The sequence below is a fragment of the Bos grunniens genome, chromosome 16, assembly GCF_055505025.1.
Source record: "Bos grunniens cultivar Pamir isolate PY7600 chromosome 16, Bosgru_T2T1.0, whole genome shotgun sequence".
Taxonomy (NCBI): domain Eukaryota; kingdom Metazoa; phylum Chordata; class Mammalia; order Artiodactyla; family Bovidae; genus Bos; species Bos grunniens.
Window position 1 is genome coordinate 54,874,907 of NC_141180.1, and position 22,042 is coordinate 54,896,948.

At 36.8% G+C, this 22,042-nt stretch overlaps 1 protein-coding gene across 11 annotated transcripts; it reads right to left on the reverse strand.

The window, feature by feature from the left end:
• Positions 1–892: 892 nt before the first annotated feature.
• On the reverse strand, positions 893–22,013 carry BROX (BRO1 domain and CAAX motif containing). Of its 11 annotated transcripts, none has more exons than XM_086345244.1 (14): positions 21,637–22,001; positions 20,936–21,061; positions 19,101–19,217; positions 15,803–15,909; positions 15,397–15,493; positions 12,019–12,114; positions 10,954–11,026; positions 9,863–9,968; positions 8,816–8,905; positions 7,168–7,253; positions 6,318–6,399; positions 5,871–6,021; positions 4,313–4,472; positions 893–3,099 (listed from the first exon to the last, which is right to left on the reverse strand). In XM_086345244.1, exons 3-14 carry the CDS (start codon positions 19,199–19,201, stop codon positions 3,013–3,015), a joined length of 1,236 nt encoding a protein of 411 aa, XP_086201370.1. In that variant the 5' UTR covers positions 19,202–19,217; positions 20,936–21,061; positions 21,637–22,001; the 3' UTR covers positions 893–3,012. The 11 variants fall into 11 exon arrangements, 8 of the variants coding, with proteins under 8 accessions (XP_086201370.1, XP_086201371.1, XP_086201375.1 ...); XM_086345245.1 differs by lacking the exon at positions 21,637–22,001 and adding an exon at positions 21,207–21,243; XM_086345249.1 differs by lacking the exons at positions 20,936–21,061; positions 21,637–22,001 and adding exons at positions 21,062–21,134; positions 21,207–21,243.
• Positions 22,014–22,042: the final 29 nt, after the last annotated feature.

Genomic DNA, 22,042 nt, shown 5'->3' on the forward strand with positions numbered 1-22,042 from the left:
GATAAAAAATGCCTTATTTTCTATACCACGATTACTCTAGAAGGCAATACTTCTGAATATGATTTTAAGTACATTTATATAGAACTGAAAATGCCACCTCAAAGCTCCCAAATTTCTCCGCAGAATATTGTATAGTGATAAGGTCTCTAACTTAGCTCACCATAGTACACAAGACTGCAGCATGCTGGCTAATACTGTGAATAAGATACATGCAGGCTGGAGGCTTCCCTGGTGGTCTGGCAGCTAAGACTCCACACTCCAAATGCAGGGGGCCTGGCTTCGATCCTCGGTCAGGGAACTAGACTCCACAGGCTCCAACTAAGAGTTTACATGCTGCAACTAAAGATATCTCATGCCACAGTGAAGATCAAGGATCCTGCATGCCTCAAATAAGACCCAGTTCAGTTCAGTTCAGTCGCTCAGTCGTGTGCGACCCTTTGAGACCCCATGAATTGCAGCATGCCAGGCCTACCTGTCCATCACCAACACCCAGAGTTTACCCAAACTCATGTCCATTGACTCATTGATGCCATCCAGCCATCTCATCCTCTGTCGTCCCCTTCTCCTCCTGCCCCCAATCCCTCGCAGCATCAGAGTCTTTTGCAACCAAATAAATAAATAAATATTAAAAAATAAAAAGACTATATGCAGGCTGATTTGAAACCTTGTTTTGAAATGAAAAGATAAGTACCAGTAAGCCAAAGAAAAACTGAAAAGGTCAAGGAGCATTGAATATTTTAATGAATTCATGTAGCATAAAGCAACAGATACAAATGCATCTGTCATTTTAAAATATAACTGTAAAGAATTATGATTTTACATTGTATGAACCTTGTTACCAGCTTAATAAACATGAAAAACATTTATTGAAAAACAAAAAATTCCAATGAAATTGTAAGTAAAATCACTTTTATTTTCATAAATAAAAAGATAATTCAGTGTATTAACACCTTTAGCAGGATGTTAGCTGTCATTATCTGGTTTAAACTAAGTGTGCAACAGTTAACACAAATAGTTACATCTCTCTAACACGTTCATGCAACTTCGTTACATTTGTTAACTTCCCCAAATTTCCAACACCATTTTCAAAGGACAGTATATATATATACATATATATAAAATGGGATAGTTTAGTCAAAAAGTGTCACGTTTGCTGAGTCAACGGAATATTTACTATCTGCTTATGTTGAAGTTGCCAATTGATAAAATGTTAATACCAGTATTTACTGCATTTTACAGAAGCACTGTGCATTTATTACATGTTTTCATTCCATATATAGTAGTAGAATCCATTAAAATGTCAACGTGAAAATTTAGTAACTAGGCTAAATAAGCACTAGTTCCTAAAATAAATAGATCTTAGGCCAAGAGTAATAAGCTGGCATCAAGTACAGTTTAAAGTCTTGTCAATAAATGGCAGAAAAGCACAGAAAATACAGTGAAATTAAAGTTTCTTTTTCTATAAACAACAAAATAAAACTAAATGTCTGCCCAGTTATTACTTCACTTATTCTGGAAACTGCAGCTTCAAATATTAAGTGTAATACAGCAAGGAGTAATCAGCATTTTCATATGTTAGAAAAACACCCTCACTGATTCTATATAGCTTTTTTCCCCAAGAATATAAACTATGATTTAAATAATCATTTATTTGAACACAATCCTGATTCAGATAGGCATAATACATTTATTCTTCCTAATGTAATGTTTATTCCTATCTCAATACTTTGTGCAGATTCTACTTGTTTCTCACAGAATTGCTGTGCAGATTCAAAGGTTTATCTATTTAAGTGCTCAGCACAGTGCCTAGCATGGAGTAAGCTCTTAACATACACTACTGTTTCTATTATTTGAACCAACCTGTCATTTATAACAGAAAAATTAGCTAACACCCTAGGAAACTCAAAGGAAGATAAATCTACAGGGGTGATTCTTGTTAAAGTATTAAATATCCACTATTTCCCAGGATTGTGTATATACTAAACTATTTCAAATATTACAAGCTGTTTTTAAGATATACCCTATCTGTTGACTAAGTTTTTGCTATGGCCTTTGACCTAAAGCATTACAATTCTGATATGGGTGTTATTAGAAAACTACAGAAAAACCACTTACACTGATATCAGGTAACAAAGGCATTACTCTATCTTCTGCAACAAAGAAGTAGAGATTTACCAAGTATAATTCAGGACAACCTATCTTGTTTAGGTTTCAAGTTCCTTCTTTTCATCATGCAATATATGACTTCTACAAAAACATTTCACTGTCTTCTCACATAGAAACACTAAGAGCTGTTACAAAGTTCTGTCCCCTATGTAAAAAAAAATCCATTACAAAAACTACTTTAAAAAATATTGTAGGTTTGTTTATTGAGGCTGAAATGAAGTGCAGGGCTACCAGCAGAGGTGTTAAGTTTTTGGATGGTCTTAATATACCTATAAACCTAATGAGTAATCCAACATGTGTAAGTGATTTGGTATGAAGATTTTTTGATCCTTAACTGAAAGTAATTTTTTTCCCCACCAGAAAAGATAACTGACACGGAATGTAACAACCCTGTGCTACCAGCTGACATAATGGAGAGGGGAAAAAACTATCTGTTAAAAACCGATTCTTGTCATTCTTCTGGTATCAAATAAGAGGAAGGAAAATAAATTTTTCTTTGTGAAGATAGAAAAACACACCTGAAACCACATGATTCTGGCCTATAGTGTTTAACCTGAAACTGACTACTACCCAGATGTTCGGAGAAAAAACCCAATCCCCAAATATGCCCTTTAGAGGTGCAATAAAAATTGTCCACAAGTTGTCCTGATTCAAAAGGAGTTTGGAAACAAAGCAGAAAACATCTCTACTGTGTTAGAAATCAAGAATAAACTGAAGGAAGATTCCCTCTGAATGTACTAAATTAATCTATAGGCTTTAGAGAAATCATTGCAAGATACATGAAGTTCCATGGTTTATCCTATCTACTGGTAGACAAATTCAAAGTGCACACTGGATCAATGTATTTTAGGAGATGTAGCACCCAGTGTCCTTTTGAGGTTTGATATCTGGTTCTTTCACAGGTTTCACCACTTCTTCTGGTTTGGGTTTAGCCTAGGAAGAAAGAAAAATACAGTTGTAAGTACATAAACTAAGATCTGGAAAACAAAACACTAGGTCTATTCTATTTCACACAATATAAAGGGGATATATTAAAATGTATTACTGAGACCACCAAAGCTGTGGCAGAAGCTACATACCAACCAATTCAACTAAAGACAAAATAGGAAAGCAACATTTTCACTGAAGATGAAAACCTGGATAGGTAGGCAAAAATCAAGCTAATGGTATTCTTAGTCTTCCTGAGGAGGGGGAAATTGAGTGATCAATCTATAAATGTGGAACCCTTAAGTTCAAAGATTACTTGTGACATTAACAGGCTACCTCTTAGGACTATTTTAAAAGGCTGAACAGGATGCAAAAATTGCTATTTTTAGGAATAATGGTTTTAGTATGGGTAGAAAATTATATATAAAAAACAAAACCAGGAACTTCCCTGGTGCTTCAGTGGTTAAGAATCTGCATTCCAACGCAGGGGGACATAGGTTCAATTCCTGGTCAAGGAACTGAGATTCCACAGGCCTCAGGGCAACTAAGCCCACAGGCTGCAACACTGGCCCTGTGTCCCACAACCAGAGAACCCTGTGGACCCCAACAAAGACCCAGTGCAGTCAAACACAGCAATACAATTTTTAAAAAATTTAAAAAAAAATTTCAAGGAAGGGGCTATGTCTGTAAAGTAATTCCTATCCCTTTTCTTCACAGACCTCTTGTCTTTTGGTAGCCAAACCTCAAAATTTCCACTTAATCTACCATTTTATTTAGCACACTAAGATATACTTAAGATATAAATGAATAAAAGAAATCTTATTTTGCCCCTGGATGATCTCACAGAATGTTGAAATTAGGTCAAATCTTCAAATAGCATGCGCTATGCTAAATCAAAACCACACTGCGATAGCACGATGAACACTGGATGAGGCATCCTTTTAACACCTGTCTTCCCACACTCCTAAGAGAGGCTCTGACCAACTGTAAAATGGCGAGGTAATGTGTTGAAAACATATCAGTCAACTATGTAAGAAATCAGAAGACAACTGAGGCCTAGAGGTTTATCTGTGAGAGAGTTCTACAATAGATTTTACACAAAGCGCTGTGATTAGCTAACGTAACATTTAGACAAACCTATCTATTTAGAGAACATCAGACTGTGAAGTCTGAATTCTCTTAAAATGCTGTGAATGAACGGAAACAATCCATCTCTTACACTGTCATCCTTGGGTCTTTTGGTGAGATCAAAAGCAGCCAATGTTTCTGGTGTCCAGTGCGCACTTGGAGGAGGAAATTCGAAAGGTACAGGTTCTACGAGACCATAATTTGCTTTGAGTTCCAGTTGTGGGGCTTCTGTTGGAACTTTTTGAAAGTAACTGCAAAAAAAATATAAACAGCAATTCATTCATTCATTTTTTAACTATTTGAGTGTCTACCTGTGTCCAAGAGCCTATGCAAGAAAATTACAATTTAACATAGATTAACATAGAAAATAATTTCTTGTCTCACATAGCTTACAGATGAGTAGGTGACAAAGTCAAGAAACCCTGTCATCTACAGAGCAATGTAACTGAAGCTATGAGGGATGTAGAGTGCTGTGAAAACACAAAAGAGGGGGGTCTTTTTTTGGGGGGTCAGGGATGCCTTCTGGGGTGATGAAAAGTTAAACTGGGCATGTTCAAAGAAGTGAAAGAGCACAGCATGACCAGAACTAGAATATAAACAGGAAGAATGCAAGAGACAAAAGCAGGGACAAAATTAATTCTACCAGCTTACACAGGTGCTCATCTACAGCTTGAACAGCACTGATTTAATAATGGAAAACTGCTTGACAGAACTAGACAGGACTGATAGAAAACTGATTTCCCTTCTTTATACATGACCAAAACTAGAAGGAGATGAATATGTCAACAGAAGATATGTATTATATGTGCGTAACAGATGGAGAAGGGATGGCAGAGAAACAAAGGTAAGAGAAAGTTAGGACAGAAGAAGTGGGCTGAAGTTAATAATTCATGTGTGTTTTACAATCTGCTTTTACGGGTCATTATCAGAAGTAGAATAAAGTTAGGTCCAACATAAGTGAATCCTATCAACAATTTAAATGGAAAATTAATGCTCAACTTAAATGCAACTTGATATGAAACATATAGGAATAGAGGTAACAAACTGTGGTATTATTAAAACAATATTACTATTTAAACATTATAAATATAGTTGTCCCTTGGTATCTTTGGTGGATTGGTTCCAGGATCCTCATCACTGAAATCCACAGATGCTCAGGTTCCTTATATGCAATGAAGTAGGATTTGCATCTCTAACCTAGAGATGATTTGAAGTTTACAGGAGGATGTGTAGGTTATATGCAAATACGGCTGCTGCTGCTAAGTCACTTCAGTCTTGTCCGACTCTGTGCGACCCCACAGATGGCAGCCCACAACGTAAAGTGAAAGTCAGTCATGTCCGACTCTTTGCGACCCCATGGACTATATGGAATTCTCTAGGCCAGAATACTGGAGTGGGTACCCTTTCTTTTCTCCAGGGGATCTTCCCAACCCAGGGATCGAACTCAGGTAAACACTATGTAAATAGTGACTGGCCTGCAGCAAATTGCAGTTTTGCTTTTGAGGACTCTCTAGAATTGTTTTCCCCTGAATATTTCCTATCAGTGGTTGGTGGACTCACAGATGTGAAACCCATAGACTACAGAGGGCTGACTATATACACTATACCATTATCAATATTACTAAAATCATATATTGAGTTGTACTCACATAAATCCATTTTCTCGCTGACATTTTTCTAGAGTGTTCTTCACAAGATTTCCAAGTTTCCTAAAGAACAAGTGTCCCGAAGGTTTGACTGTTGGTCCAGGTCCTTTGGTTTCTCCATATTCTTTGCATAATGCTTCTGCCTTTGCATAAACTGAATGTGAAAGGATATAAAGTTATTTGCTTATAATCAATTATTGTTTATGCTAAAAACGCTATTCATCAGAGATGCTCTTTACCTAGTGTAAGAGTAGTACCAACAATAATGTTAAGCGGTAGGTAGGTATGTTCTAGAAGTTTGAGGTTTTTGAAGCACTTCTTTCTTCAATACTTCTCTTAATCTCATTCCCTTTCATGATCTCAGCCAAAATCTCTTTTAACTGCCTATTCCTCTTTCTGATAAAACATTAGTTTTTAAAAGGGGAGTTAATATTCTGGTGGGATACTTACATTTTTCTGCTTCTTGGAGTGATCTGATTGCTTCACCACATTTATCACTAGCCAACAAAGTCTGACCATGATAACAATAAGCCTGATTAAAAAAAACACACACACACATATTTTTATTCATTCTCTTCTCAAAAGATGCTTTCCACTGTCACTGTTTTCTATATGCGTCAGATAAAGAAATGCTTTTGTGCATTGTTGGAAGAATCAGTGCAATCCCTTACACTTCTTTCCTTGAATAAGCTAACCCCCATCTCTGTTGGTATAAAAAAACAAACAAACAGGGCAGAGTGAATAAAGGAGGGAAATTACTAAGCTAATGCAGAGGGTAGAGGGAAGGAGGACTTTGAGATTAAGGACTAACCAGGTTTTAAGAAAAAGTTGCCAGCCTAGAGTAGGCTATTTACTCTTCAAATATCTACATCAAATCTGGGATTGCACAGGGTGTTACACAGTGTGTCTAAAAGCAGATTATAAGCTATAATAAATTTTATTAATAATTCTTCACCAACCCAGGTTGATATACTGCATGGTTAAGTCTTAAGATTAGAATTAGTAAATATCTTTCCCAATGAACAGGACAAAATTATAGAGAATTCTTATGAAGTTTGCAGAAGGTTGCAGCTTAAGTGGGTTTGAATCAAATAGCAATTCCATTGCTATAACCCAGCTCTACATCATCTCCTTCCACCCACTTTACTCCACAATGGCTGCACTGACTATCAGGGAACATTTACTGAGAGCTGTCCATTATTTGTAAAATGCTAACGAAGAGCCTGGAGAAATGACAGAATTGGCACTCAAGGGGCTGAAGAGACAGTAACTCACATTGTTTTGGGTGAAAAATACTTACATAAGCTGTGTAGAAACACATTTTCAAGTGAAGATATTTTCTCCATTTAGCAGAGTATGCAGGCTCCAAACTGGATAAAGCATGATCTAAAGTTACATTTTAAAAAGCAAAATATAATTTCACCCTGATTCACTAGAAGACTTTTAGTTCATGTGTTCAGATGCTAAAAGCAGAATGCCATTCACACCTAAAACTCAAGCATTTACATTTTAAAAACTTTATTTACAGTGATTCATTTTCCCATAACTATATTTTAACTACACAATAAGACAGGTTAAATACCAGGGCACCTCTTTGATTTGATGATTCATGTAATTTAAGTTGGAGATAATGATAAAATAGAAATGACTGAGAACTTCGAGAGAAATACAAATACTCTTAGAGTATCTCTTTTAAATATTTTATGTAAATAACAATGCAAAGAGTACTCTAGACATCCAAGTCAGAAACAAGGATACTCTCCTAACCCTTATTCACCACCCCACTGCTGCATCTTGTATAAAATACGCATGATCATATCTCCTTCCCAACACCTCTCAAATCTATTTCTTCCTCTCCATGGCCTACTTTGCTGTCTTTGTCAAGCTTTCATTATTTCTTCCATAGTACTTAGGAAGAAGTGATTACGGTCAGCCTTACTACTACTTCACTAGCAGGCCCATTTTTCAGCTTGCAATAATACGGCTCTTAAATTCAAACCCAATCAAATCACTTCTACTTCTTTTAAGGAGTTTATCAGTTTTATCTTTTAAGGAGTCCCAAACAGCTACTGAACAAAGGCCAAACTTCTTACATAGGCTTACGAATCAATTTGTAATCTCACACATGCATACTTTCTTACCCTTTGCTCCTACCACTCATTCTGTTTCAGCTAAGAGCATCTGTCTAAAGGTTCCACAATGCACTAAGTTCTTTCTTATCTCTGTATGTACTACAGAATTTTCTACTCTTTCCATAAGCTAAAGCATCCAAGCAAACCTAGAATTTCTATTTCTATTTCAAAATGAGACTAAACCACCAACTTCCTTTAGAAAGCTTTCTCTAGCATACCCAGATCCTTTAGGTTTTTATTTCACCCCTGTGACAACACCTTTTTCATGTTATAATAATGTGGTTACATGTTTTTCTTCTTCCCTAGGCTGCGAATCGGTACACTCAGCAACTAAAAGGGTAACCATCCCATAAACAGAAACATATGCATGTTTCCTAAATAAGTGACTGAAAAGAAAACCAGATTGAGGAGAAGACCTGAGCACTAGTCCCAGCCTCACACCTGCAAGCTGTTAAATTACAAATTAGTTATGCTAATTCTCTGGATTTCAGTTTCTTACCTAAATAAGGACAGTAATATAAAGTTGTTATAAAGATCAAAAACACTTCAAAAGAAAAACAATAGTTTAACTATTAGACATAACTGGTTAAAAAGGACAGCACTGTCCTTTTCACTAGAAATTATGGAGGCTATCAACTGTGAACATTTGTAATTCTTTTATTTTCTTTTAAATAAGGGTAATAAAATAATGTAGATATTATTCCAGCTTTGCAAATGATGAAACAATCTGAAAATCCTTTGGTTTTGCTTGTTGCCTACTAAGCCAACAGCTTACTGTGAAAACCTAAAGACTAAAAAACAGAACTGTAAACTTACCAGCTTTCTGATAGAAATTGGCTGTTTCATATGCCAGAGCAGCAATTAGTCCAGGAGCATGTTTCAGCTCAATTGCTCGAGCAATTGTTACTATAACAAAAATACAATGAAGTGTATTATATGATTAAGTTCCCTTGCATTCACTTTAAGTTCAATTATAAAAGGAAAAGATAGTCTCCCATCTATCGGGATTTTAATCCACTGAAGTTTTTTGTTAAAAGTTTTAACATGAAAAGTAAGCTGCAGAAAATACAAATGTAAACAAACCAAACACTGAGTTTGTTGGTGCTGGTATCATTTCCTTACATAATCACTGCTGCTGCTAAGTCGCTTCAGTCGTGTCTGACTCTGTGCGACCCCACAGACGGCAACCCACCAGGCTCCCCCGTCCCTGGGATTCTCCAGGCAAGAACACTGGAGTGAGTTGCCATTTCCTTCTCCAATGCATGAAAGTGAAAAGTGAAAGTGAAGTTGCTCAGTCGTGTCTGCCTCTTAGTGACCCCATGGACTGCAGCCTACCAGGCTCCTCTGTCCATGGGATTTTCCAGGCAAGAGTACTAGAGTGGGGTGCCACTGCCTTCTCTGACATAATCACTAGCTACTTACTATTCACAGAAAACCACTACTACAAAATTGCATGATGTAAGAGAAAACAAATACTTTCACGGCACTACAGTTTGAAATAAAGAACAACAAAAGCCCATGAAGTCTCATTATTTTCATATAACTCTTTATTTCCCGCCATTCAAAAGTGAAGATTTCAAGGTAAGCCAAACAGTGGAAGAGAAAAAAAAGTTGGTGAGGCAAAGATGAGTTACAGACTTAATTTTATGCTACCAGAAACGCATGAAATCAGAATCCTCTTAAGTCATTAAACTGTAAGTCCTTTCCTGCTAACGAAAAATGGAGGCAAATGCTAAAAGTCATTCCTCACTATAAATTTCCCAAATTCTGAAACTTAATTCCAGCTAACTGATTTTTAAAAAAGAAGAGTGAAATGCTAATTCTTCAACAACAACAACAACAATCTTACAATATTTAGGATACCTTCTTGAGCTTCAGCCTGACACTGGATGATGTAAGCTTCTATGAGTCGTGCCTCTAAATCCCGCCCCTTTTCTGCAGGTGTAATGAGCTTTGGGATGTGACTTTCCTGAGAAAGAAAAAAAAAAACAAAAATCAACAAAGAAGCCAAATTTTAACTCAGTTGTTAGAGATAAAGAAAATGGAAGTTATGAGACACCTGATTTGGGGATTTATCAGAAATTTAGGATACAAATAAAAATTGTGTATGTAGGAGCAATATGAAGCTTACAGAGAATAAAAGTTGCCGTACACTAAATCTTTTAAAGTTTTTTAATAAATTTTTGTCAAGATAAGAAACTCAAGAGCAAAATCTGGGTCATGATACATTGCTTAGATATGCAAGTCATATTCTCAATTTAGAAAATGTTTCACTGACATGGTAACCTAGTTCCCTTTTGCATGAGAGCCAGAACTGTTCATTCACATTACTACTAGGAGATACAAAGAAGCTCAATTCTGTAGCAGACTCAGGATCACAGCTCTTTCCATCACCATAAAACTATCTCCTCATGAGAAAGTGCAACACTGGCTTCCAGGAGGCTTCAGTAAATATTGGTTTAATTAGAATGAAGTGGGGGTAATTCTGGTTGGAAAACATTTTAGTCTTTTCCCTTATTCCCATCACATCTCCAGGAAATTAAATATAATTAGTGTGTACTGACTGACCTGCTAGCATTTTCACTCTAATACAGAGAATATACTCAGAAAATTCCATTTTGCAGAATCATGAATACTCCTGCCAAGTGTGCAGACAGCAAGGAGAAATGCTGAGAACTATCAGATTTTGTGTTTTGCTTTCTCCTATCTTTTCAGAAGAGACAGAAAAACAAGCAGTGAAGTACCACCTGCATCATCTAATTATAAAAGTCATGGATGATTCTCTGAAGTGGAGACGATATTCTGTTAATTGGCTGCACTCGTCAACAAGGTACTTAATATAAGGAAAACAGAACACACACTAGTTCTTTTTATGTGATTAAATAATTCCTTCACCCCAAGAAGGCAATAAAAATTATTTCAACAATTAAAGTATTAACATATTCTATTATTACCTTTAAATGTTTAAAAATCCCAGCTGCAATTTTTAAGCTTCGATGGACTTCTTTTGCTTCATCCTCTGTTATGCTGAAGGAGAGAGAGAGGTGACGTTAGCTACAGGATGAATCCTGCTTCTGGTATTAAAACCAACAACTAATATATTCTCATAAAACTGCAAAAGTCAATCATTTGTGTTTTTCACTATGTTTTCTTCCTTGTAAAAAATTTGACTTAACACTTAGAAAACTAACAAATGCACATGAAAAAAATCCAAAAAGAAGAGATGACAAATGAAAAAGAGCTCCTGTCCAGGGGTCTGGACAAAGGCTTCTTGCTTTTCCTTCCAGATACTTTTCATACATAAACAAGCATAAATCAATATACATGTAAAGCATGCACATACTTGAAAAACACATAATACACAGTATTCACTCTACTCTTGTTTTAATCACCTAAATTACTTCAGACACTATTTTACATCAGCACATACATTCAACCCCATTTTTAAATGGCTGCGGATTATTATTCCCACGTTCAGCTGTACCACAGTTGGTAGTTGCCAGTTTCCTATTGCTGACATTCACCTGTACTACGTAAAAACTCTATCTCATTTTATTTCAAAATCCCTTAATCCTTCAAAACATCTTTCACATACTTATAAGCCTTTGTCTTTTTTGGTGAATTGCCTATTTATGTCCTTTGCTTATTTTCAATTGATTTGTTGGTCTTTTCCCTGTTGATTTGTAACAGCACAGATTATAAAAACAATTTGTCAGATGCACTACAATTTCTTAGGCCCAATCTGTCATTTGTTTTTAAACTTTGTTTACGGTACTTTTATGCAGTCAAATAGTCAACATTTTCTTTTCATAGTTTGAGGTTTTAGTTAGAAAGACCATCCCCATGACAAGATTATTAAAACTCTTTTTGCTTTTAACAGCAGGCTCTGTGATTCTGGTACTTAAAAATACCAACACTATGAGGCAACCTTACATTTATCAGAAGTGGTACTTTAATCAGTAGGCCTGAAATATTTGAAAAATAGTACATATGCATATAACCCTCTCCTTTTAACTTACTTTTCTTTTCCAGCCAGTCTTGAAGCATATTTGGTATACCATAAAGCAACATTAAATCCCATGGAAATTAATTCAAAAACAGCATCCTGCTGGGCACTAGAATTATAAACATGATCATTAAGTACTATCCATGATTGAGACATCTCTATATGAATCCTGCAATAAATCTTACCCAAAATTATAGAGCTAAATACCCACTGAAAAAATGAAGAGAGTCCTTGTATTTAATATCGGTGGGGAGATAAGACACAAGCGCACATATAATTAGCAACAAATGACTATGGGGGTGGTGGTGAGAGAGAAGCTCAAGAGGGAAGGGGTATATGTATATTTATGGGGGGTTCACAGTGTTGTACAGCAGAAAGCAAGACAACACTGTAAAGCAATTATCCTCTATTAAAAATAAAAATTCAAGAAATGACTAAACATGAAGGTCCAGTATGTACTCCGTAACAGTAAACATGAGAACAATAGTTCCCAAAGGTTACTGTATACTGAATAGCTTTAAAAACACAGATTTCTGGAACTTATCTCACAAAAAAAGTCTAGAAGTGTGCAGAATCTGCATTTTTAACAAGTATCCTGTTGCTTCTGGAGCAACTACCATATTTTAAGAAAACAGATTTCAGAGGAAAGATCATAGGCTAGAATGACTGAAGGCTTACTGGTATAAACAGAATCTGAACTGTGCCTTGAAAGATGGCTAGAAGGGAAGCAGAAAGACATTCCAGATGAAGGAATGACACTGTTATAGCACAAGAAAGGATAAAGATTTTTCTGATGGCAGTGACCTAACTAGCTTGATTGAAGTTGCCAATTTATAAAGAGAAGTCGAGGAACAAGAGAACGAAAAGCCAAGATGTGAACCTGCAGAAGATTCTGAATGCTAAGTCAATCAGTGTATTATTAAAAAAAAAAGGTCTTAAAGATAAGTATTTTTTAATCTTGTTTCCTTCAGATTCTATCACTAAATACAACAGAAAGATGGTAAAAAGCTTATGAAACAAAAAAGATAATATTTTTATTCACTACTGTTAAGATCCTGAAAATTCTTCATGTATTACTGCATTTGTCTCAAATGATTAAGTAAAAAACCAGAATACCCTTATATAACCAGAAGTAATACCCTTATATACACACATAATACTAAAGACACAGAAAAATTATCCAAAGGGAAGAAACTAGAATTGTGACTCTGCTTTGCATGTTTTATTTAATTGTTGTCTCCATCTTAAAATGAACAGAGACATGGAAACTTTTTAGATTAAAAAAAAGATTCATTACAAAACATATAATTCAAAAATGACTTAAAAGTGATCCTGTTTAATATAACATCAAAATATGACAGTTATGAACAAACTCCTTAAAATAGTTTCTCATGCCAAAACAAATTTAATGCATAGTTTAAGAGCTTATATTTTTCAGCACTGAGAGCTTTCCAATGAATTATGTCTTGTAACCACATCTAGTAATTCCAGCAATGGTTACCTAGGAGGCATACCAAATGTATAACTTTACCTTTAGTAATAGGATAGTTTTGTTAATTTATATAAAAGCCTCATGAAGAGCTCTCTCTTGCCCACCCCTTCTTTCAATCTGCCTTGCTCCCGAACACTCTAACTCTACTGTACCACATCTAGGTAGTAGTTAAGAGTATGTATACTTGATAAAGATATTTTTCAGAACAGATACACTCACAGCACACTTTCCATTAAATAAGCAGCAATCAAGGATAAAATAACTTAAAAATCTCAGATGTACTGAATAGTCAACATTATAACTTAAAACCTTTATCATATAATTAATTCCTCACTGTCTCATAAAACTATGCTGAGAAATGTTGTTAAAAAAATGGGAACACTTTAGAATCTGCCAAAGTTTTGTAATTGAATGATAGAGCTTTGATTCTTTTAAAGAAAAAAGTTTTTAAGATAAATATTCCTTCAAGTGTAGATGAAGTACAAAGGAGTACATAAAGAAAATAGAAAATGAGAACTTACTCAGAAAACCTTGGTATCCCAGAATATTAAAATTTGGAAGGGATTCACGGTCCCTAACTTCCTACCCAGTTTATGAATTCCACATACAATATTCCAAAGGAACAAAGGAAACTAACATTTACTGAATGTCTATTCAATGTCTGACATTACATTAGTCCCTTAATGTAAGATTTCCTGTTTTGCTGCTCACAGAAGCCCTATACCTGTAACCCCAACATAGAGCTGAGGAAGCAAATATTCACATAACAGAAGCTCTGAGGTTGCATCTCCATGTGTATGAATCCAAATTCCACACTCCTTCCACTGTAATGCCTGCCCTGGCTGTTCAGCAATCCCAATTTTCTTCCTTTCTGATTTTATAAAAGGTAACTCTAAAGCAAATTGAGACACAGATATATGACCATTTAAAGAACCCAATGGTGAGTTTGGGGAAGAATGGATACATGTATATGTATGGCTGAGTCCCTTCGCTGTTCACCTGAAACTATCACAACATTGTTAATGGCTAATTCCCCAATACAAAAAAAAAATTTTGGGGGAAAAAAACCCAGAACCCAATGGTGTTTTTTTTAAAAAAGGCAGTTAAAAATTCAGCACGATTATAATCAGCTTCCTATTACAATCTAACTAGTCTCAGGTGACTGATAAAGTTTTGAGCGGAAGTTTTTAAAAAGAGCAGAAACACTGAAATTACAGAAAAATAAACACAGTACCGTGAGTCAAAAAAGTATGGAGCTTGGGTGGAACGAGGGAGAAAGAAAAAAGAAGAGTGACCGAAGACTTCTGAACTCTCCATCAGAAAAGAAAAGGAATGGAGAAACCAAAACTCAGCTCTGCTTGAATGGTGGCAAAGGCCAATTTTGGGAATTCGGATTTCAAATTCTCAAACCATTCTTTGTGTATTATTAAAAGTCAAGGCTGTTAAAATGGATAACCAACAAAGACCTACTATATAGCACGTGGAACTCTGGAGAGGGGGTTTGGGGGAGAACGGATACATGTGTGTATATGGCCGATCACTCTGCTGTTCACCTGCAACCATCACTACCATGGTTACTACTGTTAACACTGTTAATCGGCTATGCCCCAATACAAAATATTTTTGGTGTTAAAAAAAAAAAAAGCAAGGCTTCTCAATTCTAGTTAACATTTAACACTGATTATCTCAAAAACAGATGTGGTCCAGGACAAACAAATTTTGCTTTTACTTAATAGACTGTATTAGAAGTTTACGTCAACATTTTTTCATTAATTTCCCGAGAAAGGAAAATGCTGACCAGATTTGTATTTTGTTTCTTTAATACCGAAGCTATGAGTTAAACCACTATCTAAATAGTTACAAAAATGGTTTCAATTTAGTACCGTTGGTGCTGCTCACCTTGGAACCTGTCCCTGTAATGTATCAGTCCACTTGAAATTTTGAATGTATCGTAACTTGCTTTCTTGGGTAGATTCATCCAATGAATTAATGAAACCTATAAAAAGGAAGAAAACATTTTAAATTTTACAAGAAATACCGAGTGTTCTCTTTAGAACATTATTCAGATGACTTTTTCAGGTACCTGAATGAAACCTCCAACCTCACTCCCCTTCTCCTAAGGGAACATAATATGAAATATACACACATTTAATTTTCAAAATGTTATAAAGACCACGTACCACCTTTACATTTTCACATTTCTGAAACTCAAGCATACCAAAGGATATAGCCTAGAAGACTACTTAAATTTGGATTTCTCCATAGCTGAGTTTTTAAAAACTTTAGTTCATTTGAATAAACTAACCTTGTAAAAGTGAAAAATACGAATCTGCTGCATTTTTCATCATTTCTGGATTACAGCTCAAATCAGTGAACAATTCAAGCAGTCGTGCTCTAGATGATCTCAGGTCACTTATATGAGACAGAAACAGATAGTAAAGTAAGCTATATTACAATGCATCTATGTAAATATGGCTAAAAAGTTTCAATTGTAAAAGCTTAAACCCAGGTACACAACCCTCTTCTAAGACCTTTCTAAGTACACAGGAATTTAATTAGGACTAATAATGGAGATAAGTGAAATTTCTAGTAATGATTGTTTTAGAAATTATACTAAAATAAGCTCAGTCCAATTAAAGGGGTAAATCATGAAAATGCACACCAAGTTTTAATTTAAAATAATCAAACTAACACAAGCATTTAAGATGGGAGGAAGGAATTAAGAGTACATTAATCTGACCAGTTCACAATAAAAGTCTTTTGAAAAATTAAAATTTAACTTTTGTGTATAACTTTAATATCCTCTTAAAATTTCAAAGTTTGACATTATGTCAAAATATATTTAAGTTCAAAATCATATTTTAAAATTGCATTCTATAATACAACACACATAAATATGCAAAAAAAATGAGGCCACTAGTTATTTTAAAAATGCTCCCTCATCTCCTGGCTCCTTTGATTCTCTGCAGCAATAAATGTGGCAGACACTTATTGTCTCTTTCCAAAATTCTTTTCTCCCTTGATTCCAATAACACTAAAATTTCCAAATTCTTCTCTTATCTCTACAAGTTACTCCTCTATTTTCTTCTATGTCCCCTTTGTATTCCCACCTCCAACAATGTTCAGTCTTTGGCTCCCTGCTCTTCATTCTTCTGAGGTCTCATCTACGAGGACGACTTTACATCTAATCCTAGATCTACACCTGTTTCACTTCTCTATCTAATTTCAGAAGGCAACTTGCTTAGTGAGGGATCCAGAAATCATATTACATAGAGAAGGACTGAAAACAATTGTGTGTGGATAACTAAAGAAAGACTAAACTGTAAGCAGCAAGAGGAGGGACTGTATATCCAGAACTTAGTAAGTGCCTGGAATAAAGCACATACTCAAAATTCTTTGCTGAGTGAAATAATACTAACATTTCAAATACTTTTAAGATTCAGAAGAACTGTAACATAGCAGTAATATTTAGAAGAGAGCACAAACTTAATCCTGTATGGTCCAGATGGAGTGTTTATGCATTGGTACTAACTCTTAGGAGGCTGATTCAAGAAAGTATATACCAATAACTATATGCAGCTGACCAAAAATGGGATGGGCTACCTTATGAATCTGACACTCCCTCCAAAGGCTTGGAGGGAGTCATTCTGGACTATGAAAACAATTTGAATCCTTAAGGCCTATTCTAAGGCTCAAATACTTTGCCAGCTATTTCCAAGTAGGCATTCAGTCATTACCTGAAAACCAACTTGCGTAAAGTTAAATTCATCTTAAAATGACAGAATTTGAGACAAGTGTACCTTAGAAGTATCTAATTTAGGTTATTAACTTTATAGATGAGTAATTAGACCCAAAGGCGTTAAGAGACCTGCCCAATGCCACAGATGAAACAGTTAAGCTGGGACCAATGTCTAGCAGGTCCATATAGACAAAGCTATGGTTTTTTCAGTAGTCACGTACGGATATGAGAGTTGGACCATAAAGAAGGCTGAGAACCAAAGAACTGATGCTTTTGCGCTGTGGTGCTGGAGGAGACTTGTGAGAGTCCCTTGAGCTCAAGGAGATCAAACCAGTTAATCCTAAAGGAAATCAACCCTGAATATTCATTGGAAGGACTGATGCTGAAGCTGAAGCTCCAACATTTGGGCCACCTGATGGGAAGAGCTGACTCACTGGAAAAGACCTTGATGCTGGGAAAGATTGAGGGCAAAACGAGAAGAGGGCAGTAGAGGATGAGATGGTTAGATAGCATTACCGACTCAATGGACATCAATCTGAGCAAACTCTACAAGATAGTGGAGGACAAAGGAGCCTGGCCTGCTAGAGTCCATGGGGTCACAAAGAGTAGGACACAACTTAGCAACTGAACAACAAGAGTCTAGGAATCTAAGATTAGGGGTTGGCAAACTACAACTTATAACTTGTTTTTATATGCCCCACAGCTTATTTTTGTAAAATAAAGAAGAATAATTCAATTGTGACTGTGTATAGCTCTCAAAGCCTAAAATATATACAAATGTATACAGTATTTAACCCTTTACAGAAAAAGCTTGCTAATCTAGCTAATCTAGCTAATCTAGCTTCCTGATCTAGATCAATACATCGGTTTTCCTACCTTCTGCTCTGATTACTTCTTTCCACCAAAAGCAGTGATTCTTTTAATTTTCCTTTAATGGTACCACCAATGTCCTGATCATCTAGGGTCTGAATCTCATAGACTGAATTCTTTTCAGCTTTTCAGAGCAAATCAGTCAATCTGGCTAGTTGACAACTCCTTCAAAACCTCTCTTATACCTATCTCTTTTGTTATCTATCTCTTATATCTCTCTGTATCTCTTGTATCTATCTCTCAGTGAAACTGCTCTATTCACACTCCCTAGAACAAAGGTTTTCCTAACAGAAATGACTTTCTCCTCTCCCTTCTTACTATCTAAGTCAGGGATCAGTAAACTCTTTCTGTAAATGGCCTGAAGATAAATACTCTAGATCTTGTGGGCCATAAAGTCTCACTTGGGAATATTCAACCTTATTGTAGAGAGGGAAGGCACCCAAAGACAATCTGTAATTGGGGGGGGGGTGGCAGCTGTGTTCTAATTAATAAAATTTTATTTATAAAAACAAGCTGTGGGCCAATCTAAAGGACACAGTCTGGCAACCCCGATCTAAGGCATACAATTCATTTAAATCCCAGTTCAAGTCCTCTCTCCTACTGAACAACCTGAAGGCTATTTCAGGTCAAAGGGAAATCTCTCCCAGCTCAGAACTCAATTAATGTAGTATCTGGTCAATTAACAATATCCAAATATGACTTTGTGGAGTCTCTTGTACTGTTGTAACATACGTCTTAACTCTTTAGTTGTAACTGCTTTAGCCTCTTCAGGACTCACTTACTGGTCTAAAACTTAGGACCCAGCTTAAATAATCTATGACTTAACTCTCCACATGTCATATACGTTGTAGGACAGGACTTCAGGACTAAACAACAAGGAGTCTAAGGTTAGGGATGGTGTGTTACATACTTCTGCACTGTTCACGGCCCTATAAAAGGACCCTGTATCTAAGAGTGGCTCAATCAGTATTTGTAGAGACTGTCTAACACTTACCTGCAAATTTTTGAAGCAGCAGGGCCAGTGACTACACCATAGTAGTTAAAAGAGACAGGAGCTGTGGCTTTTAATGGGTTCCTATGAAACCAGTGTGTCATTTTCTCCAGATATTTCCTATTGACAAAAAAGAAATGTATAAAAACTAAAACTAAAACATTTAATAAGCAATGTAAATAGTACTAAAATGTTTTTAAGTAAAAATTTTAAATTACCATAGGATATATACTTTCATATAAAAATATATAAAACAGACATATATATATAAAATACTTCACTGCCACAGTCAATCTTGTTTCAGTTGTCTATAGCAGCCTATGTTTATTTAGGTAAGGCCTATTAAAAAAAAAAGTATCTGGAAATATGCTCACAGTAACTGCGATGTTAAACATGCTGGAGCAGTAATGATTAAACTTTACTGTGATAGAAATCACCCTGGGCCAAGGGGTGAGAGTTCTTGTTAAAAATGCAGGTTCTGATTCAACAATCTGTGGCAGACCTCAGAAGTTGATGCTGCTGGTTCCCAGTCTACACTTTTGAGTAGCAGAGCACTGGCCTTTGGTTGGACAGCTGAAAATGTAACAGGCATAGGACCAGGAAAATGTAATTCCAAAACAAGTTCAAATGGTGACCCCTATTAAGACCGCCAACGATACTTGAAAGAAGTCTTAAATTAACTATATTTCCCATGTGATACTGCTGAGGCCAACTATTTATAGCATATGTTCTATAATAAATATACTTTTGACAGAATAGCTAACAAGAATCAATGCACGCATGTGTGTGTGCTCAGTTGCTCAGCTGTGTCCAACTTTGTGACCCTATGGACTGTAGCCCACCAGGCTCCTCTGTCCATGGGATTTTGCAGGCAAGAACACTGGAGTGGGGTGCCATTTCCTCTGAGAGGATCTTCTGGACCCATGGATCAAAACCACGTCTTCTGCGTCTCCTGCACTGGCAGGAGGATTCTTTACCACTGAGACACCAGGGAAGCCTAAACTAGTATACAGGATGGATAAACACCAAGATTCTATTGTATAGCACAGGAAACTATGTTCAATATCCTGTGATAAACTATAACGAAAAAGAATATGTGTTTGTATAACTGAGTCACTTTGCTGTACAGAAGAAATTAACGGAACATTGTAAATCAACTATACATCAATAAATTTAAAAAATATATCGATTCTTAAAAACCAAGACATTTTAAAAAAACTACCCAAATGAAATTCCAACTTAAAAAAAATTAAGTTTCACACCTTTCCGGTAAAAAAAAAAAAAAAGTGTGTTCCACTTGCTTAAAAGTTTTTGTGTGAATAGTGAAGATAATACAGGAAGGCAAAGCTGAAGACTTAACTATGGCAGTTAGATTCCAGAAGTAGAAATTCGATAAGATTTAGTTAATTTGAAAGCATTATACAATGTTGTCCATTAACTTTTCCTATTGGGAAAAAAGCGTGGGCTGCTCAGTGTAAAAAATACCTACTTTATGCATCTCCCTTACTATATTTAGTTATTCATGTCAAAACCGCCTTCGGAGAGCACCAGATATTTAAGGAAGAGAAAGTGCATTGTGTACCCAGTGAAAAATTGAGTAAGTTCACTTATGACTCAATCCAATTAACAAGGGCTTCAAAAATATATAACCTTCTAAACATCATCCACTTAAACCTCCTTTATAACGTATGTAAATTAATACAGCATCTCTGTACATATAAACCAAGCCTCCTAGAAACTGTGGCACACAATACTCTAATTGTGAATTTAAATTTTCCACAAATACTATTTTAGCTCGCCCTCCCACTTAGTGGCTGAAAATGTTTTAAGTTCCGTACACTTTTACTTTAGGAACGAAGAGGGTAAATACTGTGTCCTTTGCCCCTGGCCGATCTGTCCGGGGAGAGACTCGCACTCCGGTTTTCAAGAATTCGAAGGGTGGGGTAGAAACACGACACACCCACCTGCAGATGCAAGGAAGGGTGTCTTTAAAGCCACGCAGCGCAACAGTCGGATCGAGCCTGCCGCCTAAACCGGCTGCCACAAGAGAAGTCTGATTACCGACAACGGTCCCCCACTCTGGAGACCCTGGGTCCCCGAGTCACCTACCGCCACCAGAGCTCTGAAGGTCCACTTCCTGTTTACCACCCAGCCTCTTCCTCCGGTGCCCAGACCAGTTGAACGCCGTGACCTTGCGCAGGCGCATATCCTAGCGAGCCCCTCCTAAACAGACATTTTTGTGGAAAGCCGATACTATCCAACTGGGAGAGGCGGACAGAGGTGCCTAAACAAACCCCTACGTATAGCTTATGAGACACCCCGACTGCTAGTGGAGACGCGGGCAAGGGGATTCAGCGAACCTAGCTTGTTACTACCATTGATTCGTGGGGCTAACGTAGATTTTCTTTCATTTGGAGGCACTAGGAGGAAACTTTTGTAGACCACTTATCCGGGAGTCTATGGAACCGGTGTAAAAAGGCTTGACCCTATTGCTCGGCACTGTGGGGAGACGACAGGTTCAGCCTCATAACATACTTACCAGATTCCTCGGAGTCTGTACAGCAGTCCTCCTGAGGGAAGAAAGGCAATGTCCGACTCCTCAAACGAGAAAGGGAGGGAGTCGGCAAGCCGGGACTACCGAACCAGAGCGACGGAACGAAGCCTGCGCGAGCCGCGGTCACGTGCCCATGGCGGCCATGACAACTACCGAGGCTCGGCGCGATCCGCCGCCTCGGTAGTGGAGGCTGCCGCGTTGTCGCAGCACCCTTAAAACACTTCGTTCCTCAGCCCTTTTAAAGATATTCCTCCACAGTCTTTCCTCGTGAGCTGCGGTCTCCTCTAGAGACAAAGAGCATGGCTGGCCGAGCCTCCTAAGCCGAGGAAGAATTCCTTAGTAGCAATGGCAGCCAATTGGGGGAGCGGGGCGGCCTCAACCTAACCCGGGG